This window comes from Schistocerca americana, chromosome 4, assembly GCF_021461395.2.
Source record: "Schistocerca americana isolate TAMUIC-IGC-003095 chromosome 4, iqSchAmer2.1, whole genome shotgun sequence".
Classification (NCBI taxonomy): Eukaryota; Metazoa; Arthropoda; class Insecta; order Orthoptera; family Acrididae; genus Schistocerca; species Schistocerca americana.
In genome coordinates, this window is record NC_060122.1 from 545,810,604 (window position 1) to 545,835,212 (window position 24,609).

The window sequence follows — 24,609 nt, forward strand, 5'->3', positions numbered from 1 at the left end:
CCTATAGGTCAACCAGTGGTAACGACTCCCGGAGAAGTGCTGCAGGCGACATCGTGCTGCGAGCATGGTACTAGCATTGATTGTCTGCTGCCATAGCCCATTAAGGCCAAATTTTGCCACACAGTCCTAATGGATACGTTTACCGTACGTCCTACAGTGATTTCTTCGATTACTTCAAGGTCTGTTACTTGTCTGTTGGGGCTGGCAATTTTATTCAAACGCTTCTGCTCTCGGGCGTTAAGTGAAGGTTCTTAGCCTTTGCGCTGCCGGTGGTGAAATTTAATGCCTGAAAATTGGTTTTCTCAGCACTCTCGTGACACTGTGGATCCCAGAATATTGAATTACATAACGATTTGCGAAATTGAATGACCCATGCATCTAGCTCCAATTACCATTCCGCCTTCAAAATCTGTTAATTTACATTGTGCAGCCATTATCACGTCTGAAACGTTTCCAAATGAATCACCCTAGCACTAATGACAGCTCTGACAATGCACTGCCCTTCCTTACTTCGTGTACACGTTACTGTCGCTATCTGCATATCGCTATCCCATGATTTTTGTCACCTCATTTTATTTAATAATGTATCAACATCATTGCACGTTTAATACGAGATCTTACTCACAAGCAAACATCAATGCTCGCCAAGGAATCTCTATAGAACAACCAGTGTTACAAACAAGATAATGCCAACCAACTATTAATGTAGGAATTTATCCCAGCGTAGAAGTCACTATAATGTATGGATGGCTTTATTCAAAATTACTAGGACTGATTATTTTACAAAATTATACAGGTAATGTAGACTTATAAATAACATTTCTAATTTTGGTAAGAAGATCTAACTAGCCTCGTCTACAAGTGCTGCATTACCTATAAGTTCATACCAGCAGTGTGAATATGGTAGTAATGTTTATTTCTTTTTATACTGCAACAGAACAGTTAACTCACATCAGCATTGCTACATGTGTATTTTATATTCGAAATCTTATGTATTTTGAAAGATATTACAGGCAATTTTTATTTTTAGACGGACGGCAGATTTCTTTTCATTTTCAATAAGCAAGCAAACATCCATGTCTTTATTGTACATGTTGTTTTACTCTACGCAACAACGAAGCTACTTCAGGAGAAAAGTTTAATGTGTGGTCTCTCTACAGTGCTATTTACAGTAAATGCAGGTAGCTTGTATTTCCTTGTTTTATCCAGATCTTCCCATACTCAATGTTTAAAGCAATTTGTAAGCCTTGCGTTCACATGTGCTGTAGCCTGCTCTTATTTCCAGTGGCAGTGTCCTTCCTGGCAATTATTTTTGCTATATACTCCAATCTTCGTATTTTTACTTCAACCTGTTCCCTTTCAAGTTCCGTTATTATTATGTGCAGAATATTAAGTATATTTAGGTAAATAATTTCAGTAATGTGGAATGGTATTAAGATACTCTTAGAAAGTCTTCCGCCAGGCCAAACACACATTATCCATTCCATACTCATACATTTTAGTGACTAGTGTGCCAATGCCGTCTTCTTTAGCAAAGGAAGGTTTAAAAATTTCCTGTAGATCCTTATCAGGACACATTATAAAATTGGTAGATACTGATAACTTTGTTTACTTCTGGGAACGTGATTCGTCATATGAATACATGCAATAACATTACCATTTTCTTAGTAGCCCTTGCACATGAAGATGTGGTTTGATGTTAGTCACACATCTATGAAACTTTCACAGCTGCATCTGATCAGAATTCTTCGTTATTAACACATAATAAAGTAAGGACGTGTGTAGCATTCGTTAGGTAGTCATTAAATGAAATTTTGTGAGAACCAGTAGATGCTAGGTAGTCATGAAATGAAATTCTGTGAGAATCAGTAGGTGTAAAGCTTAGTTAAGATAGCTAAAGTCTACTACAATCCATATATTTTAGTGTATGTAAGGGTTGATCTTGACAGTAAGCATTGTGTATTTACAGAAGTTTTTCTGGGCAAACATTTGGAGGAGGAAGAAGGAGCGCTCCAGCAAGCACTTTTGTAGATACACTAGTTGGATAGGAAATCCATATCCCATTTGGATGTTAAGGAAACCAAGCCATACAAGCTAGGGTAACAAATAATACGTGTATTTTTGTACAAAAATCCTTATTTATTTGCGTTTGCATATAAATTTACACACGTATATTTATGGAATAAATTTGAATACGAAAGGGGATACAACATATCTGCATTTACTGTAAATACTAATGGAGAGTGATCACACATTGGTGGACTTGTCGAAACTGATGGGTTAAGGGAATTTACTAGATTAAGGTATATACAAAACATATATTTTAAGTCTCCATTCCCTATTGGATCTGCTTAAAAATGTAGGAAATAAAAGGCAAAATTAAAATCTCACATACTCTCGGTTACTAGTATGTCTTGCGTATACAGGTCCTCTTTAGAAGACTTGTCACATTTTCTAAACGTTACCATAATAAAACCTGCTGCTTTTGCAGCATACTGCAATATGCATTACATTTGGATCTGCACTACAGATTTCTATATCATCTGTTAACAAGGGCTTCGTATTGTGGGAACAGTACACCGGAGGCAACGTGTACACTCTATACAAACAGCAATGCGATGCCTTATCGAAGTGTATAGAATGGATGTCAGACAAATATCTCACTCCACTGCATTATAATTATAATTCATCGTCTACACCCACATGTCATATTACTTTAGTAATATTGCACTGAATTACACACACGCACTTTGAAAAAGTATTATGCATAGGAAGTAATTGGAATTTGTGGCAGGAGCTGTGACACTTTAGTGTAAGCACCATATATAAATGAGGCATGACAGCACATACCTGTACTTTAATTAATAAAGAGAGAACAATGGAACTGGCACAACATAAGTCTTCGCTGGCATTTTTAACAAAATGGAAATGTGTGACTGCCCAACATCAAACCACGACTGCTGCAAGCATGAAAAAGATGAATAAAGAAGCAGTAATGTTATTGTGAGTAGCGATATGACTATTCAATATAGACACGTTCTAATTGTAGAATGAACATGCATAACAAATGTATATGTTAAATCACAGTCACATAAGTGAACGAAGTTATCAGCGCTATTTTATCGATTTTATAATATGTTCCGATACGCAACTACGAGAAACTTTCACGTCTTCCTTGGCTAAAGAACACGGTGTTATCACACTAGAACTACAGTATTCAACTATGGAATTAATTATGTATGTTTGACCTAGTGGAAGGCTGTCTAAGGGTACTTTAAAACAATTCCCTGTTAAAGAAATTACTCCCATTAAGTATAATCAGCACGCTGCATGTACAAGTAAAGAAACTAGAAACGGAACACAATGATGTCAAGAAACGAAGACAGGAGTGTATTTTAGTATTCTGATCAGGCAGTTCTGAAGTCCTGCCAAAGGTCATGAAACAGACAATATTCATCCTCTTGTCGTTATCTTACAGTTGGGTTCTTGACGGATATCGATCACAATTATGTAGTGAAAATGATAGCCATGAAGGAGAAATATAAACTTCTACTGGAGGAAATAGTAGGCCATAGCAGATGTGCAAGCAAGACTCACAAATTACTTCAAACTTTGTGTATGGAAACCTGGACACAACACAGGAATACACTATCCCTACATTAATCGTAAATAGCAATGGAGACTGAGCATACATAGTTGTTTTGATTTGTAGAGTAACATTATGCATACAATAAACACATGCATGTTGCTTGTCATAATATGTAACTCGTTATAGATCTCTCACCGTGAATCAAAAAAATTCAGTTTTCCATCCAAAAATAAAAAATGAATGAACTATCAAAATACACACATCAACAAAAGTGTTGCGTCGCCCTGATATGTCATGCAAATCTGTTGCAATTGTGGCTGTTCCTGTACCACTCAGAGGATCATCCATGAAAATGTTTGTGAACATGCATACAGTACTGTGGTATAACGCCATTTTCGAATGAATTGAAGCATTTCAGTTGAAAGTAATGACCCACAGGGATCCATTACAGACGTCTGTGGAACAGACATCCATCATCCCACAAAGGCCAAGCGTGACCAATGATTGGACCCACATCTTAAAGTTAGGTGCAAAGGCTAATCAACGACAGAACTTGCTCGTCATGTTCGTCAGAGTCAAAGTGATATGGTGTAGACTTGGAATTGGTTACAGTTTACACTTTCAGGGCTTGCACTGCACAGGTCATCAAAATTCGACAGGTGCAGAGTATGCTATATGTCTATGAATTCTGAGCTAAAGGAACCGTGGGCTTACTATTCCAGAACTGAATTCGATGTTCGAATAAGCTACAGGGCATCATGTACCGCATCAGACTATTAGGAGAAGATTGCACGATGTGTATCTCAATTCCTGGCAACCATGCCGAGCTCCACATCATGCACAATAAAATCAAAGACCACGTTACAGATGGGCAAGAAGTCATGCAGAGTGGGGCCCTAGGATTGGCGTCAGGTGTTGCTTAGTGACGAAACTCGAATCAGTTTGTACCCTGATAATCGCAGACAATGTGTTTGGAGACAATCCAATAATATCGAATGCCTTCAACACTGTGCCCCACATGGTGCCAATGTACACATCTTTTGGATGCTGGGGGCAATCTCACTACTCTTCAGTACAGGGACGAGCGTTTGCAACAAACAGTCGAAGAGTATCACCAACATATTGATGACAATTTCATCTTGATAGATGATAACTCGCATGGTCATCATGCTGTTCTCATGAACAGATTCCTTCAGCATGCTAGTATAACCAGAAGGGAGAGGCCTGTTTGTTTCCTGCATATGAACCCAATCGAACATGCGTGCAATCTATTGAAAAGATTCAGATGCTGATAACGACCATGTGGTCTGCACGACTATTGCAGAATCAGTATTGAAAACGAGGACAATTTGGTCCAGGCTAGTTTGATCTTATCAAAAGTATGATAACATGGACTCAGACCACATGCCAAGCAAGGGGTTGTTCCACCTCGTCCTGACATTCCTCAAGAGTGAAAAATCCCTCATGAGAAAAAGGCGATCTGGGCGCCATATTTTTTGTATTTTTGTTCTGATGATAGGACACATTAAAAAATAATATATATGCATGCCTTGGAGCCCACTCTTGTTTTTGGTGCCATGAGTTTAGAAATAATAGGATGATGTAAAAATTTTGTTGATGTGTATAAATATGATTTCGAGTGTAGAACTCTTACGTAGCATTATTGATGTAAATTAAATGTTCTATAGTTGTAGAAAGTTATACATGATACATACATTCACACTGTTGGTTACTTACATGTTTAGCTGCATGTTTAGAGCAGAGTAATTAGAAATTTGTAGCATAGCAAGCAATGTCATTTACACATCTAAATTGTTTGTATAATTGTGTCAAATAATTCGTCTTAGTTCCACTAAACAAGATATCTAAGTCATCCATACATTATAGTGACCCACCCGTCCATACTAGGATAAATTTATGCCTTAACAGTTGGTTGGAATTACATTGTTTTTAACTTTAGTTGTTCTATACAGATGCCTGGATGAGACGTGACGTTGACTTGGGAGTGATATCTCATATGAAAAAGATACTGTGTATGATATGTTGATAAACATATGCCACTAAATTTCCACCTTTAGAAGGTGTTTTGGCGTGTGGAGTAATACTATGCATATAAAAAACAATGTACTCGTATGTTGCCTGTCTTAGAGATCTTATTAAATTCCATGACATAACTTTTATGGCCTAAATAATATGGTATTAATCTGCTATTTACAACTCGATGGTAGTACTAGTTATTTTTTTACACTAAGACGTGGTATTTTTCACCATGTACCTCGTGCAAGATGCGTATCAATACTTTAATAAACACGTAACGTTAAAAATCTTTCCTCCGTGTTCAATAAGAGTGTATGACAGAACTTGATAGCAGCAAGCTAATAGGATGTTGGAATGATGTGTTAAAAATCTTTTGCAGCGGATTGGAGTCAAAATAAGTGACTTTGTACAGAAAATAAGAAAATTTGTGTCAAAAACGATTCGTATAACAGATCCATTCAGAATTTCCGATGGTATTCTCGGTTACAGATAAGCAAATATGATTGAGGCAATTCACTTCATACATCTCTGTGTTACAGCAAAATTGGAGTAAGCTAATCTCTGACAGTAAACTCTTGGTTTATACACCTTAGGGTTATGTAGTAGAATACTATTCGCACTGCAATTATAATGGAGGTTTTAGTGTGTTTTGCTTCATTGTGCAATGATGCAATATAGCTGGTAAGCTACAGTTTAAGTGTCACCTACAAAAATTATACCAAATTTTCTCCCTAAGTGAGTGTTCTGGAGTCGAGAGGAGTGGAACATGCACAAAACACATGCAGTTTGCTTATCATAACATGTAACATCGCAAATCTCTGACCATGAATAAAAATGCCTTACATGATTGGCTTGTTGTGGCTGTCCAGTGAAGCAGCGACAGCACCGTAAATGATGCAGTGGGTAATATTTTAAACTCTATGAGGGTGCTCGCAATATATCAGAATACTATACTCCATTCAAAGATATGTAACAGAAAATCCTGGTAGCCTTAAATCTGAATACTGGGAAAAAGACGAAGTTTTTCTCATAAAATGCTTTTGGGTAAATGTAAAGAAACTGCATTAGGAAGACTGTCAGACCACTGATACATATATCTAGCGAAGAGATCGTAATAATAACATAAGAGATACAGAACGTGTTCAGACGAATATAGACAATGATTCTTTTTTCCTTCAGTCAGGGTGTAAAAGTGGAATAGAACAGAAAATCGATAATGCTGTTACTATATATACTCTCCACCACATTGTGTACGGTGCCTAGTGGAGTATATGTTTAGTTGCAGGTGCAGGCTGTTCACAGTTGGTGTGGTTGTCTATAACAACGCAGTAGCGAGCTAAAGGTATAGCTGTGGAGGATGTTGCAGGTACTAGGATTGGGAGATGTAAATAAATATAACGTAGTGTGAATGACGGGGCCTATAAATCTACAAATATATTATTACACTGTAGTTGGAAACAGTAGCAAACGTAAACAAATGTACTTGAAAGTAATCATCTAGAGAAATTTAAAGTGGAATGACTGCATAAAAAGAATGAAACGTAGGGGAAAATATATGCCAGATGCAGTTTCATTTGGAGGAATCTTAAGGAAATGTAATCCAACCACGAATAAAGTGGATTACAAATTGGTTGTTGTTCGGCCGATTTTTTTAGTGTTGCTCCTCAGTCTGGGGTCGTATCATGTTGGATTAATAAAAAATCCAACAAGGAGTGGCATATTTCGTTAGGGTTCGTTTAGTCAGCATGAAAACATTATGAATATTCTAAACAAACCTTTGTTTTTGGATGCTGTAAGGCAGGTATTGTACGTCGTAGTGAAGTTTTACTGCTGGAAAAATCCGAGAGAGTACATTCTGGGTGATATATTATATTCTTTTACATACATTTCACCAAATATCCACGACAATAAATTAGAGCTAATACGGGAGTTTTCTGGCAATCATTCCTTCCACACAAATGGAGAAGGGATGTGTATTAATGTACTCTCCGCCACACACCTTATGTAACGTCCAGTGTTATGTATTTTAAACTGTCACGACCCTATAACAGTCCTGTAACTCGAAAATTACAAATAGATCTTCGGATTCTGTTTGTGTATTGGAGTTCCAATACTCGTACACCTGTCCAGATTCTTGTACACACTGCCGGAAAAAATTAGCACACATGGGAAGAGGGAGTAGATTTTGATCCGATGACGGCGTATGCCATCTGGTGGACAGTAGATGTACTGATAATAGTTTCAGAGTAATCACGAACAGACAGCGTAGTGGCATAGCTACCAGAGTGCATCTGTATCTATCCTTTAATAGGGAAATGTCACAGCCAGAAGGCTCGGTGTGATGCATCCATGTGAAGCAAGCAGGCAACAATGCCACGGAGATGCATTCTTGCTTCCTACAAGCAAAAAAAAATTTGGCTCTGAGCACTATGGGACTTAACATCTGAGCTCATCAGTCCCCTAGAACTTAGAACTACTTAAACCTAGGTCCCGGCGGAGGTTCGAGTCTTCCCTCGGACGTGTGTGTGTGTGTGTGTGTGTGTGTGTTTGTCCTTAGGATAATTTAGGTTAAGCAGTGTGTAAGCTTAGGGACCTTAGCAGTTAAGTCCCAAAAGATTTCACACACATTTGAACATTTTTGAACTTAAACCTAACTAACCTAAGGACATCACACACATCCATGCCCGAGGCAGGATTCGAACCTGCGACCGTAGCAGTCGCGCGGTTCCGGACTGAAGCGCCTAGAACCGCTAGGTCACAGCGGCCAGCTCCTACAAGCGACTGAGAGAGTTTGGAAGGGGTCAAATTGTGGCTTTGCGAGTGACAGAATAGTTCCTTCGGAGAATTGAAAGAAAAGTTGGACGTGCTTCGTCAGTTGTGCAACGATGCTGGTGTCAATGGGCACGTAAACGTTCTCACATCCATAGACGAGGCTCTGGGCGTCCAAGCAGCACAGGCGCCCGCCACGATCGTCTTGTTGTAAGGGCAACAGTGGCAGATCGTACAGCTACCACAGCACAGGTAAGATGGCTTGGGAGCCCAGACGCGTCAGCACAAGCTGTTGCAAACCGGTTTTTAGTAGTGGTACCGTGGACAGGCACTTCTCTAGACAGTCTACAACTCACACCACAGCACTGACGTGTACGGCTCGATTGATCCCGTCAGAGAATCACTTGGAAGGTCATTTGCTTGTACGACGTCACCTCATGAGCGCGGTCCCGTGTAGTGCATTCATCCAGAACAGACCGGCCCACTCCAGACCTTATAGTCTGGGGTGCGATAAGCTACAACTCTCGTTCATTTTTGGTGTTTCTGGAGGGTACGCAAACCAGCGCTTAGTACAGCAGAATGTTGTTAGACCCGTTCTTTTGCCGCTCTGGTGACAAGGAGTTGATGTGTTGTTCCATCAGAATAATTCTCGGCCACACACTGTCCGTGAAACTCAACGTGCTCTGCAAGACGTGCAGAAACTTCTCTGGCCAGTACGATCTCCGCACTTGTCTTCAATCTAGCACGTGTTGGGATACGATTGGACAAGGAGTGACTCGTCAGCCTATAAATCTTACAGAATCAAGTGAACGGGTTGAGCAGGCATGGCGTAACGTTTCACAGGACAGTATTCGCCACCTTTACGGCTGACTGGAGCCAGAGTCAGTACCTTCATTTCGGTCAGTGGAGACTGCACCACATATTGATATGAGTATTTCAGTATGGCTCGATAGCTGGTACCTCAGATCCGTTTATGGTGTTTATATGTAAATGTAATCATTTCATGTGCTCCATAGGCACTGTTGCAGCAATAAAGGTTGAATGAATTGTAAAGGTCTAAAATGGTGTACTTACTTATTTTTTCTGGCCGTGTAGTATCGTAACAGTTAGTTTCCGTTATTGTGTTTATTTCTAGATTATTCTTATCTTCTTTGTGTATTCTGTATGATTTGTCTCCCTTTCTCGTGTTCAGTATTTGTAATATATATTTCCCAACTATGATATGCAGCCGCGTGGGATTAGCCGAGCGGTCTAAGGCGCTGCAGTCATGGACTGTGCGGCTGGTCCCGGTGGACGTTCGTGTCCTCCCTCGGGCATGGGTGTGTGTGTTTGTCCTTAGGATCCTTTAGGTTAAGTAGTGTGTAAGCTTAGGGACTGATGACCTTAGCAGTTAACTCCCATAAGATTTCACACACATTTTTTATGATTTGTAACTCGGCTGCCTTTCCATTTCAGTAGAGATCATTTCATTTTATATCCTAGTCTCAGATCTTGAACATGTGGGTAATTAAACATTTTCAATTAGGTGAGCTTAATTTACATATCTCATCATCCCAGTATCGCAGACCGAGTGAGGTGGAACAGTCGTTAGCACACTCGCTTTCGGGAGGACGACGGTTAAAACTCGCATCCAGCCATCCTGATTTACGTTTTCCGTGGTTTCCCTAAATCGTTTCAGGCAAATGCCGGGATGGGCCCTTTGAAAGGGCACGGCCGACTTCCTTCCTCACTCTTCGCTAATCTGATGGGACCGATGACCTCGCTGTTTTCAAGCAACCAACCAGTCTCGCAGACTCCTTAAAACGCATTTTCACTCTTGTGCCGCCTATTTCTGTTACTTTTTTAAATGGTGTTTGCTTCACATTGTTCCATTCCTGGGTGATGTTATTCATTTTAAAATTTATGTACTCCTAAGGTTTTTCTGATGTAGTAACCGGATGCTTTCTTTCTCAAGTAAATGTCCTTTAAATGTTGTGTCAGCATTATTTTAGTTTTGGTTAAAAGTTAACTTCCACCTTTTAAGTAGTTTCATTTTTGAGACTAACAGGAAATGGTCCGAGAAGACATCCAGACATCTGAATACGCTTGTTTCTTACATAGATGCCAAATCGTCTTACTTTCTGTTACGTAGTTTGTAAGTGTGGCAGAGCCTCTAGCTGACGAAGTATGTGGATCGGTTTACGCCAGAAGAAAGTTTTTTTTTATCCTTAACTCATTATTTAAGAGTTCCTTCAGTGTACATCCACTATTATTTAATACATTTTCACCTTCAGAAACAGTAATATATGTCACGGCGGTGTCACCTTCTCTTGCATTTAAATCTCCTGCCATTATTTGATAATCACTTTTGTTCATCTTACATAGAGTTCTTTGCACAATGCCATAGTCGTCTTCAGAGTTATGATCCAGTTATGGATAGGTGACTTCTTCATACCCTTATTCTGACCATAAATATCCGTTCAAAGAGTATTTTGTTCGTTACTCTTCCACAGATCAGCAACTTTTGAATGAGGTCTTTCCTCTTGTAGGATTCCACTGTACATCACACTGCACCTGTTTATTGTTGTACACCCTCTTGATATGTTATGATGGCTTCGTCAGTATTTTGTAAATTTACTTCATATTCCAGTTTTTTTTCCTTTATCTCTGAAACTGCTGACATTCCAACTAGTCAGTTCTAACAGAACGTCTATCCCAAGTCGTTTGTTCCTGTTGTACGCCAAAGGAATCCCAGAACATCTGTTTTTCTTTTCGAGTTGTCTCCCTCTTTATGGTTGCCTTCACTATGGCTGTGTACCCATCTCTCTAGTTTTTGTAGCATTTCTTCCCCCGTTTTTCATCAGGAGTGTCTCCCTATGCCATAGAGCTCAACTTTCCGCCCCATCTTGTGTTCTGCTCTTCATCTGACTCCTGCCCAGGATATAGAGCTAATAATTTAAATACAGGTGACTGGATGACTAATCTGAGAAAGTTATTGGTTGTTGTTATGTTACATATTTACTGACTGTTGTTACGACAAATTTGGTAATATATAATTTTACAATTCACATATCGCAGCTCCATAGAAACCAAGCAACAGCTGCCAGATCTGGGTATCGCGCTTTAATGTAGGATGTGTAAACGCCAGACTGCAACTCTCTGTAACATAAGAGGTGCAATACATCTGACATCTCGCCTCGTGATGGTATATTAGCTTCCGTTCCTTCTGTATTCCTCCTCTTTATACTGTTTTTTTTTTCTTTATATTGTGATGTTTCATTTCGACACATCTGATGATGTCCAATGAGCCAAAACTAGTCACATGTGAAGTATAAGAAAATATTTGCATCGGAGACTGATCTGTCCTAAATGTAAGCTATCTTGAGAGAAGCGTACAGCATACATGATAATCGTCTTCAGATTTGCTTACCCCGAGTTCCAGTAGATTTCGTCCTCTCACATTATTTCTGCAAACTAAATGTAATCAGTGGTACTGCTCCAGTCACTGTACGTATCTCCCATCTCCCTTCTCATTGGCTAAGTTTTCAATGTCTGGAAGTATTGAAACATGTCCAACCTAATATTTCTTTTGTGGGTAGCAGTTTTCCAAAGAGAACACTTTTAATGATAGCTATCTTTTACTCCGAACCACAAACAAGACTAAGGACAAATGGAACAGCAGCGCCGCATCTCCAGAAAAGCGTTCCCTAAATAGAAGAAACGATGGGAACAGTTTACGGGCAACTGAGGGGTCTGCCCCGAAGCCTGACCAACTTGTGAGTACATTAGCATAGCTTTTACTAGGTGTAAACATCTTAATGACTGCCCCTGCTCTTATTTTTATATGCGTACGAAATAAATTTGCAATAAGATGTCATTATGTTGCAGCTGAAGTCAGTTTCATTATTTTGCGAACAAAACGGCCTATATCAGGTGATCTAGGTTGTTTTGTTCTCTAAATGAATTTACATTTCCACAATTTAGCTGTGCAAACCATAAAATATTTTCGTTTTCTGCTTCATACAGATTTGCTGGCTGCATTTGTACCACCTATTTTTAAAAATGTATTCTGTGCTTACGAATGGTCCCAAGATTATTTGAGAATGTATGTTGCTTATACGCTATTGCTATGGTTTACTAGCTTAGTGACAAAGATACTGTTTCAGAAGGATGACTCTGTGCAGGTTACGCCATGCGTTCTTTAATACAAGATGTAACGGGTATAAATGCAGATATTTTTAAATGTGATACCTTAACATGTACACACACCAGAGCATTGGTTGTTTGTCTCTGCATTGAACAGTCTTCTCACAAACGCATTACTTATTTTGCTCCCTGATGTTTTCTACATGGTCATAACTGCGCTATTTATTGGACTACACCTATCAGTATAGGATAACCATTTTGCGTCCACACATCCCCACCTCAATACATAAACTGTTGCCCAGGGCAAAAAATATTTGCTCTTGCTTTATGTACTTGCAGGTACTAACCAATTTAAAAATGTGCTACTCCTAATAGCTATAATTATTGGTCTGCAAATGAAGTAAATACAGATGTAATGTTGTTCATTATACTGATATCAGTCACCAGCACAAATATCGGAGTTTATACCCGTTACAGCCTGTACACAGCACTAGCTTGAAAAGTGACACCGATGGTACGTTTTAAGCAACATCAACGAGTAAACTTTAAATGCATGATGTTATCTCCGTGAGGTCTCATGGTGTCTTTTCCTAGACCATTCACAGGGATTAAAAAGAAAATAGCTTTTAAATAGTCTCTCCAGAACAAATATTTTGCCAAATCTTTTGCATTTTGTTATTAAAAGTCGTGTTGTATTGGCTGGCATTTTTTCGCTGTGCATGATAAGTGCAACACGACTTTTATTGGCACGCAATAAATACTTGCTAGTGGGTGATAAGTTGTCATTTCATGCAGCCTTCCTGAAATGTACCCTGTAAATTAAAAATGTCATAATCACGTATTCAGGTAAACAATGACAATAATGCGTATGCCAGTGCATCTTTAATCTTAAAGGGATATTTGTATCAACATCAAATGTTCAACCACGTAATGTGCATAAACAGACGAAAAGACGGCACCATGGCCGAGAAATATCTGAAATGACTTTCAGTCATCAAATGTCCAGGAATCTCCATTCCAATTGTTTCAAGAGCTGGTATACAGGGTGATTCCGTGGTGATGCTACAAACTCTCAGGGATGACGGAGAAGGATAAATGTATTAAGAGGGGCTTGGTCTGGAAACGACCGAGTCGAAGGTTAAAAGTGAAAATCGTTCTGATAGGGGACTACGTGTACCAGTTCTGTTGTCGCTAAAATTGTAGGGAAGGCAACGTTCAGAGGTGTTAGAATGGGCCAAACCAAGAAAGTAACATCTAGCAAATATGGGCTTTAAAATGCATACCTTAAGAGCTATGAAAACTTGTTCGTTCTTGCGACTGTGAAACAGATCTCTTGTATTCAACAAGCGCTCGTAGCTCTTAAAGTATGCATGTTTGGGCCCAAGTTTACTGAACACTTCTTCCTTGTTCTGGTGACCATAATATCGGAACCAGAGAGCTTGCAATAGAAGAGGTCCACTGCCAAAGGTATCAGAACGAATTTCGCTTGTAAATTTCGGTACTCGGTCGTTTCTGGACAAGGTCCCTTACATCAGATTGATATATTTACCCTCCTCCATCATCCCTGAAAGTTTGTAACATAATCAGGGAATCACACTAAGCCACGGGTAGCCGCGCGTTCTGAGGCGCCTTGTCGCAGTCCGGGCGACTCCCTTCGTCGGAGGCTCGAGTCCTCCCTCGAGCATGGGTGTGTGTGTTGTCATCAGCGTAAGTTAGTTTAAGTTGCGAAGCTTAGGGACCGATGACCTCAGCAGTTTGGTCCCATAAGACTTCACCACAAACTCCCAAAAAAAGAAAATCACCCTATATTTAGTTGTGTGCAAGGCAGGTACCAGACGCAGATTTATTGGAAGAAAGCAAATGAAATATAATTCATCCGCCACGGAGAAAAGGAATACAGCACTCGAACGGCCGATTCTTGAATAATCTTCTTTAGTGGGGAACGTTACGAAGTTGTATAAAATGGAGAGGTAGACAAGATTTGAAAAAGAGCTACGTGATTCGCCTAACAGATATGCTCAACAAATCCCAGTAGTAGTCGATACAGGAATAGCATTGTGCATCACTAAAGAATTCTTGTTAAAATTCCTAAACGATTAAAAAACACACACAACACTTAGTACCACACATAGGGTATCTAAACAAAAGTGTCACGTATTCCTATATATGATAGTATTGGCCAAAAGTAGAAAGAAAGTTTGTACAATCATATAACCGAAACCAATACTCGTTGAGCTATGGGACTATCAGTCCTCCCATTACGTAAAAATAGACACAATAGGCAGTAGCGCACGACGTTAAAATACATCCTGATACATACTTCAGCCTTCCCTCGCGATGAATCACGCACTCATTCAGATACACCTGCTCCATTCCGATTACGTCACATAATCATGTAACGCCTACAAACTGTCGATGAGTTGGGTATACACCAATACCTTTAAGTATCACCATAGCCAGTAGCCCAACCGATTCTGTTCAGGTCAGTGGGGAGGCCATACTACCGGATCTCTTTGGCCAATCCATCGTTGTTAAAATTTTACACTGACGCACTGTCTGTCGCGCGATCCATAGAAATGGAGCTGGTGCCCCGTCGCGTAGAAACCACAGTCATTGTCCTTCCGAAAGGCTCACGTTCCCCAATAGCGCTGGTGACTCGCCGCGCACATAACACTGATACACAGCACCTGTTAATGTGTTTGGTATACTGCATGGCCCTAAGAGTCGAACACGTTGATACTGAAACAATCCTAATGCCTCTCCTCCACGATTGCTCGAAAATTTGTATTTGCATTCACATATGTATCTTGGAAATTTCCTATGTCATCTCACGTGAATCCTGCCTCATCTGTATTACTGAATCCTACATATTACTCGTCACAAGTAAAACGGCCCAAATCTCAACAGCTGTTTGTTTCCAGATATAATTGTAGGAACTTTTCTTCTAGTTTTGAACAGTAGTACACTACGGAGGTGTATGTGACACTTCTATTTTTAAATACCTTGTTTATCTAACACGACTATAAAATTAGAAAAATTCGTGTTCACACAATGACCTACCGACAGTCGTTATTGGCGAATGGAATAGGAAGGGAGAAATGATACACTGCACGTTGGCCTACAGACTACTGAGACACACATAAAACTGACGGATAACGCATGAAGCTCCATGAGGCTGATCGCGGGATAGACTGACGGAGGAAATAAGAAAGATATACAGACGAGTATCACCTTTCGTCACGGGTTCGTTTAATAAGCACGAAAGCGTCACCCGGATGCTCATCCAGCTCCATTGGCAGACGCTATGAAGGAGGTGTTGCGCTACATGGAGTCGTTTACTCTGAGGGCCTACATTCTTAGAAAACTGAGCCAATACACACGATGAAAGACTGATCCGATTTCGCAGGCCTATGTATTCTACATTACTGAAAATTGAAAACTAAGGTATATTTTTACTGACAGATACAACTAAGAATTTTTTATTTTCGTGACACCCATCCGTTACTAAATGTGTGTCTCTTTTACACATAGGACTAAAGTTTTAATTAGCTTTTCAGAAATGTTACATGTTTCCAACACCGGAAGAACGATATTAAAACTTGTCCTGTATTTTTACAGACATATCCGGAGTTACTGCATTCACTGTTGATGCTGTACAGTGTCGTGATCCACCTAAAATTGTTGGAGTGGAGGCACACAGATAGTCTTTCAGAAAACCTCACCAAAAAAATCACACGGATTGAGATCAGTTGACCATGGAAGCCCATGGGGCAGTGCAAGATCCGTACTCGTTTTCGACAGGTGCATTTTGTGAGGCAGATCATTGTTCAGAAATACTTTTACATTTTACATAATTGTTTAATTGAATTGCAAACGTTGAGGCGGAGAAAGCAAAACGTCCTTCTGTATTACCGCCATCTCGATTCGATGTATATTGGGTAATAGACGAGCGAGTGAGCTAGCTACACCAGGGAGAGCCCTATCAGCAACCACATATACTGGCAATTTACCGTCTGACGATGGGCTAGTGTCCAAAACTAGTAACGCTACAGTGAAATCACTTTCAAAAAACTTGTCACTCGTTGTAGTATTTCCTAAAATGTTGTCTGCGAAAAGTCTCCCTTCATAGATATGCAATAAACAGGGTGGTTCGGTGATGATGTTACAAACTTCCGGTGATGACGGAGAAGCGTAAATATATGAATTTGAGGTAAGGGATTCTGGCCCTGAAACGACCGAGTCGAAAGTTGTAAGCGAAAATCGTTCTCACACCTCTGACATTCGACCTCTTCTGCTGCAATCTCTTTGTTTTCCATATCTTGGGGGGAGGGGGGGAGGGGGAGAGGGAGGTAATATGTACCAGAAGAAGAAAAAAAGTCTAGTAAACATGAGCTCTAAAACGCATACCTTAAGAGCTACGAACACTTCTACAGTAGAAGGTATGTTTTACAGTAGCGAAGACGAAAAAGTACCCATAGCTCTTAAGGTGTATACTCGATATTTTTTCGTGTTTTGATCTATAATACCTCTTCCCAAAATATGGTAAGCAAAGAGTTTGCTTTCGAAGTGGTCCGTTGTCAGATATATAAGAACAAAGAGACATTTACCCTTCTCTATCAGCACTGAAAGTTTGTAACCTCTTCACAGAATCATGCAGTATCACTGTGTGAGATCTGAGCACTGAAAGTTTGTAACCTCTTCACAGACTCACGCAGTATCACTGTGTGAGATCTGAGGAATCTTTTTGAAGCGCCCTGCGTTGCTTCTCTTACGCGGGACTATATCTCACGAAAAGACCACGAATGAAAAATTAAGAGAGAGATTCAAGCTCACGGGGAGTCTTACAAAAAGTCATTCTCCTCGTTCGCCATTCGCATTTGGTATAGGAAAGTGGAGAAGTGACAGAGACACATGACATAACTTCCCCCACCGATCATAAGGTGGCCTGCAAAATTTCAAATATAGGTACCAGTCTAAGCATATCTTGATAACGAAAGAAGGCAGAAATAGTTTGATTCTTGAACAAGGTAGATCTGGGAATAGATTTTTTTGTCTCGCTTAGCACACGAACTGTGCCCTTACAAATTCCTCCACAGCTGTGTCCACAGCCTTCATGTAATTATTAAACATGGTCGTTTCCACTTCGGATTGTGAAAAAATATTGCATTTCTTATTTATTGGCGCTACAATTTAGAGTATCACACATCTGCAGGCAAAAAATCTCAAATTCAAATATGCACACAGGCACCAATATAGCCGCTAATCCAATCACAAAGTGAGTACGAACGGTTTCCAAATCATACAATACACAAACAATCACATAATCAGATAAACACAACGACAATAACGTATTTTCTCACGTCCCTACGGTCCCACTTAATCGATGGACAGCAAATCTGGCATGTGGGCACTATGTAGACAATTTTGAAGACAATATGACCCTAGCGGTGCAGCTACAATAAACAAAGCTGGTACGGAGCCTCTCATGTAACTTATCACACCTGTGACGATACGTAACACCAATTCAAACATTTTGCTGCATTAAGGCTAAAATGTATAACTGAGATTTTAAAAGGAGCTGATAGAACAATAAAAGTAATAAAACCCAGTTAAGCTCATACTACAGCAATAAGTAAGTGGTGCAGAAAAACATCTCTAATTTGGTAGCCTTAAGAAATCAGGGAGTTATATTTGTCTGTGCTGCGCGCGTGAAAGGCAGTTGATGGGAATCGAGACAAGGTTTTCTTTGCGTCCCATTTGGGACTGGAGCAGGAGAAGACAGAAGTAACACCGATACACGAAGTATCCTCCGCCAAGCTTGCAATGTGTAGATGTAGATGCAGAATTAGATGTAGAAATAGTTGTAGATAGCTTCCGGAGTGTGTCTGGATGATCAAAAGAAACAGAAATATTTTGATTCTTGAAAAAGACAGGTCTCAAAATAAATTTTTAGTGCAACCTGGTCCCGCTCTGGTCATATACTGCACCAACATTATGGATATTGAGTACCATTTATTATGCAGACTACTATTACTTTTTAATGTCCATATATCTTCCTGCATCTTTGTGCCATCGTCAGTGGGTGTTGTCCTTACTGCACTCTCATCTCTCACACACAGATCTTTATCCATTAAATTTTTTGCAATATTGGAAAGTGTCAAAGATCCTTAAGGCTGAATTCCTCACTTCTCTCTGCGCCGCACTAAAGCTGAGTGAAGGCTAGTGTAAGTCATTTCTGCTACTAGTACTATATTTATGGTTGTCACTGCCGTTTTCAAAATGTGATTGATTCTCGGCATCAAATTTCGCAAGGGACTAAATGCACTGCGAGACTGTTGTCTCTATATCCAGCATTACAAAAAGCCGTCTACGAAAGGCTCCGGAACGGACACCACACATCCTTATTTATATACTGCTGTGCAATAAATGCTTTTTCTCTCAGTAAGGAGTTGCCCAGAATAAGGTACCACAAAACAGTGAACGAAAATAGGAAAATTTGGCATTTTTATTTTCAAAATAGCATAACCGAACACCCGCCACAAGGGGACCAATGAATGGTCCCACTGAGAAGTAACCACCACACGTGTTAAGACATTTATCCCACTGGGAGACGAGAGGATCGGTTCCTGTTTAGTAGAACGCGGTCGGCCGCTGGCGGATCTGCAACCGCATCCACTCTAGCACTTCCTCGTCCGACTGAAACCGACTTGCACTCATGTCTTTATTCAGGTCGTCAAATACGTGGAAATCTAACGGTGAAAGGTCCGGGTTGTATGGAGGATGTTGGAGTGTTTTCCACCCAAATCGCTGAATCGTAAGATTAGTCCGATTGGCAGTGCGAGGGCGGGTGTTACCTTGAAACGGGATACTTCTGTCCAATAGCATTCCCGCTGTTTCCTATTTCATAGTGGGTCGCTGTTTCTGCAAAGTGTCTTCGTAGTGCTGCGCGTTGGTTGTAGTTCCACGATCGAGGAACTCGACGAGCTGAGGGTCCTTGCAGTCGAAGGAGGAGGTCATCGCCGGCCGGGGTGGTCGAGCGGTTCTAGGCGCTACAGTCTGGAACCGCGCGACCGCTACGGTCGCAGGTTCGAATGTTGCCTTGGGCATGGATGTGTGTGATGTCCTTAGGTTAGTTAGGTTTAAGTAGTTCTAAGTTCTAGGGGAATGATGACCTCAGAAGTTAAGTCCCATAGTGCTCAGAGCCATTTGAACCATTTGAGGAGGTCATCGTGAACTTACCGGAACCTGTGTGAACTGATTTGAATTTCTATGGCGGAGGAGGCGGGGGCTCGTCTCCACCGTTGGCTTTGCTGTTGCCCTCGGGCTGTCTGAATGCTGTCGAACAGTATCATCCTGTCACACGGTAATGCCCGCCCTCACGTTACCAATCGAAGACAATGCTTCAGCGATCTGGTTGGTAGACACTGCAACATTCTCCGTGTAGCTCGTATTTTCACGTCTTTGGCGACCTGCAGAAAGACATATGTTGAGGTCGCTTTCCGTCGGAAAAACTGCAAGAGTGGATGCCGTAGTGGATCTGTCAGTGGCCGACCGCTTTCTACGAAACAGGAATTGCTTGTCTCATCTCCCAGTGGGTTGGATGTCTTATCGCGTATGGTGATTACTTTGACTGGAACCGTTCCTTGGTCCCGTTGTGGCGGATGTTCCGTTCTCATTTGACCGTCCGTCATATATTAGCCGTAATGTAAAAGTCGCAGAGATTAGACGTTTAAGATGATGTGTAAAAAGTGATTCCCAGTTCAGGTTCTTGTCAATATAAACTCCTAAAAAGGTAGAATATTCAGATTCATTTACTAATTTGCCTTGACACTTTTACCGAATCACACAATCGGAAACTTCTAAAAGACTACCTTACAGTTCTTGAGATTCTAAAAAAGAACACGTGAATACAAGTACCAGCTGACGGAAGCACAAAGGTGCCAACTGTTTGGGCCTTAAGAAACAATGGTCGTCTGCAATTTAATCCGCTAGGACGGCTGCTGTTCGAGATTCAAAGCCAAATTATGATGGCAGCACCTGCAAATCCTACTCTAACCGCGTTAATGCCTACGCTGCAGAGCGCTGGCGCTGAGCCGCTACGGAGAGGAGACGGCCCTGTCACTGTTTGCCTGTTCGCAGGGAGGATGAGGGCTTCATCAAGGAGGAGGAGAAGCCGCTGCCGTCGCACGAGTTCCAGCGGAAGGTGTGGCTCCTGTTCGAGTACCCGGAGAGCTCGCAGGCGGCGCGCGTCGTCGCCATCATCTCCGTCTTCGTCATCCTCCTGTCCATCGTGATCTTCTGCCTCGAGACTCTGCCCGAGTTCAAGCACTACAAGGTGTTCAACACCACGACGAACGGCACCAAGATCGAGGAGGACGAGGTCCCCGACATCACGGACCCCTTCTTCCTCATCGAGACGATCTGCATCATTTGGTTCACGTTCGAGTTGTCAGTGCGGTTCCTCGCCTGTCCGAATAAACTCAATTTCTTCCGGGACGTGATGAACATCATCGACATCATCGCGATCATTCCGTACTTCATCACCCTAGCGACAGTCGTGGCCGAGGAGGAGAACACGCTCAACGTGGTGCGCGCCCCCGTCAGCCCTCAGGACAAGAGCACCAACCAGGCCATGTCGTTAGCTATTCTCAGAGTCATTAGGTTAGTGCGAGTGTTCCGAATATTTAAGTTGTCCCGACACTCCAAAGGGTTGCAAATCCTCGGACGAACTTTGAAGGCCTCCATGCGGGAACTCGGCTTGCTCATATTTTTCTTGTTCATAGGTGAGTACGACACATTCCACAGCTCGTGCATGGGCGGGCTTGCTTCTAGTGTAGTAAGTCGGCTGTGAATCAAGATTTGTGATTAAAAGAAATATAAAAAAGTGACGAGTGATTACCCGTAGGCTTGAACGCTCACCAGCAGCATGCTCCACAGTGCCGCATCGTATATAGATGCAGCAACCGCAATGTGCTACACCCAAGTGTTACTCATCTATTCTCAGATGATAAGTCTCTTTAATGAACAGTTGCTATTTTCTTCAGTGTGTCTCTGTAATAATAAAATCTATGCCTAAATCTCAATTTCTAAACTTTGCTCAGATTGCTGTTACTTCTAGCTGTAGAGGCTTCGGGTCACTATGCACTGGTATTATTTCTGTTTGCTTACGCTTTGTTAAGAATCTTTCCAGTATACACTGTGAATTTAATTTCTAATGTTAAAAAACGACGAGGCTAGGGATAAAATATCATTCCCGAATTCTCTATGATACGCTATAGTACTACCTGATGAAGTTGATGAATAAAAATCATTTCTCGTAGCTCAACCTGCTTCAGTACCCTGCAGCAATTTAAACACAGTTTCCTTTGTGCGGTATGAATAAACTCTCGAACAAGAATTTTTGTTTTGTTTCGTTATCCAGTTACACACGATCAAGTATTAAACATGACTGTAATAGTCAGCTCAGGAACAAAGTCGCTTTCACTGAAAGGTGATCAATAGGAAGGTACATACAGGGTGAACATTGATAAAACTGACAAACTGCAAGGGCGGATTTCTGATTGGAAATGGAGGAAAAAGGGTACTATGAACATGTGTTCGTAAATGGACGGTGTGCATGCAACGACAACAAATCGTCCCGGAACACGGTACAGACAGAGCTGCAAAGCATCCACGCCGCAACAGATGTTCAAAGTGGTCTCTATCGGATTGCAGGTGAAGGGAATAGTAGCGGTTGTCGTGCATGATACACATAATCGTAGTTCGGCTTGCACCATATTGCCTGGACCTTGTAATGAGGTTCGTCTCAGTAGAAACTGGTCCTCCAAATCTAGTGTACGCGGTGTCCGCCGCCTCCCCGCACGCTGATCTGTCTGCAAGGACCCATGACCACACAAAAGCCCAATAAGGGCTTGAAATGTTGTGTGATGTGGTTAGTGTCTGTGAAAGTACTTGTTTTGATACACGCGTGCTGCCTCTCGACCGTTTCCAACTGCTTGGCCGTACACAAACACCATCTCGGCTTGTTCCTCACATGAGTACCGAACCACTCTCCTGCTTACAGTACACTGGGTCCGTCACACAACCTGCAACACACAATCAACAGACGGCACGCGGTGAGGAACTGTTATTCATCAGTGCCACCTACCACGGCTACGATGCGCTTCCGGACACAAGCTCAAAGGACAGTTTTCCTCCATTTACAGTTAGGAATCCATCGCTGCAGTTTGTCGGTTTTATTAATGTTCGCCCTGTTTATATATCTGGAGGACACGAAAAGAAGCTGAAGACTAAACAAATTATACGTGACGTAATAATGAAAAATGCCATATTTGCTTTCCCCCTGTGTGTCACTATGCATTTCTTGTTCTCTTAAAACCATCTCTGCTTTAATGAAAGACGATATACACGGGCAAACAGTGTATGTATCATAGCACTTGACTAGCCTTACGGTATGCGTTCTTTTCTATTTAACAGTACTTCGCCCGAAATACGCTTCTGTCACCACAGCAGCATGAATACTGAAAACGTGTTTCATGCTCCTTAAAATCTTATTGGAAAATCATTGTTATAATCAATTAAACTTCAGTGACATCTGGTTTTTATTTTTCAGTCTCATCAGGAAGTACAAATTTTGATTGAGTAAATGTCCACGTATCATAATTCTTACTTTATATTTCCTTATACTGTACTACAATTAGTAACTGTGATAATTATTACTATTTCGTCATAATGTAAGTCATCGGTTATTGGTTTATTTTTATTTTATATTTTTTAAAGTTGGTAATAGGATTAAACATTAACTTTTTAATGGTAAGGGGCATACATGTTTGTGGTAAAGTTAAAGGAGTGTCTCTTACACCATGAAAAATTAAAAGTTAATGTTTATTGTTTCATAAGAACAACGCACTTCCAGCTTCAAGCGAAAATCTTGATCTTATCTAATGTACCAATATGATGACATTTGTCATGTTCAACAAGATTTGAGCTAGCCACAGAGTAACAATGAAAGAGATTTCTTTCACAGACGGTGGACAAACCTATAATAAATAATTGTAAGATATACCTGAAATTTTAATACTGAAACTAGTGAGAAGCCCTCACAAAAGCTTTTACATGGCTGTAGCCTTGGAATATCAAAATCTCCAAGAAAAATCAATATCTTGCATTTTCAGCAAATATTTATTCAAAAAGAAAAATATGTAACACACCAAAGCAGCAAGAAAATTAAGTTCGCTTTAAAATTTTATTTTCTGCATGACACAGATCGCATCGACAGGCAACAACTTGCTAAGAAATGGAAATTAAGACAGCCAAAAATATTCTGTTGTACAAAGCTAGCTGCATTATGTTCGTCAGTTTACTTACATTGCACAATACAGAGCCGTTTCAATAAATGCTATTTGTGCTGTTTAAAATATGCTCTTTTTATATGTATATTTATAGTAAAATATTGAGTTGTAACTGTAATTCTGAAAGCCCAGGAGTTCTTATATTTTCCTAGGGGTGGATGCTTAGAAACGCTCATACAGTTGGATTTGTTTAACAGCTAAGAGTCCTGCCGAAGTCCAGCGTTAGTGGTGCACTGCTGGACACGTTACAAAGCGATGTGGCTTATTACAGCATTTGGGCTGGGATGGAAATGGAGATTTTTATTTTATTTGGAGAGTCTTCGAAAGGTGTATTAAAGCTTCACAAAAAAGGTTAATATTTTATCGTGCCGTCCAGTTCATCGGGAACGGAGCAATACACAGACGTAGTAGTCAACGTCTTGTGGGCTATTCAAACCAAGAATCTCGACAGGAGCGATGTGAAATGGAACCCAAAATGATTTGAGGCCAGGCGCACACTATGACGCAGGCAAATCCAAGGTAAGGTCGGGCAGGGCAAGTGCAGCACGGGAAAAGCTACGCGATACAGTGTGATGGCGCATTGGGAGACAGTATTTGCTTGTGAAGCAATGGCTCAGCTCGTGAATCTTAGTTATGACTGTGATAATGAAAGTGATGTTTTTATTTTATTGTATGATACTTAGAAACGGAAGGATTCAGAATGGAAAGGCAGATACACGAACAAGAGAAAAAGATCAG

General features: G+C 40.7%; 1 protein-coding gene across 4 annotated transcripts in view; it reads left to right on the forward strand.

Moving 5' to 3' along the window:
* LOC124612295 (potassium voltage-gated channel protein Shaker) overlaps window positions 1-24,609 on the forward strand; it is a 1,192,356-nt gene that overhangs the window by 873,848 nt on the left and 293,899 nt on the right. For all 4 annotated transcript variants that reach the window (XM_047140405.1, XM_047140403.1, XM_047140404.1 and 1 more), the window contains exon 4: window positions 20,660-21,303. In XM_047140405.1, the coding sequence (XP_046996361.1) occupies window positions 20,660-21,303 (644 nt within the window). The remainder of the gene's footprint in view (window positions 1-20,659; window positions 21,304-24,609) is intronic.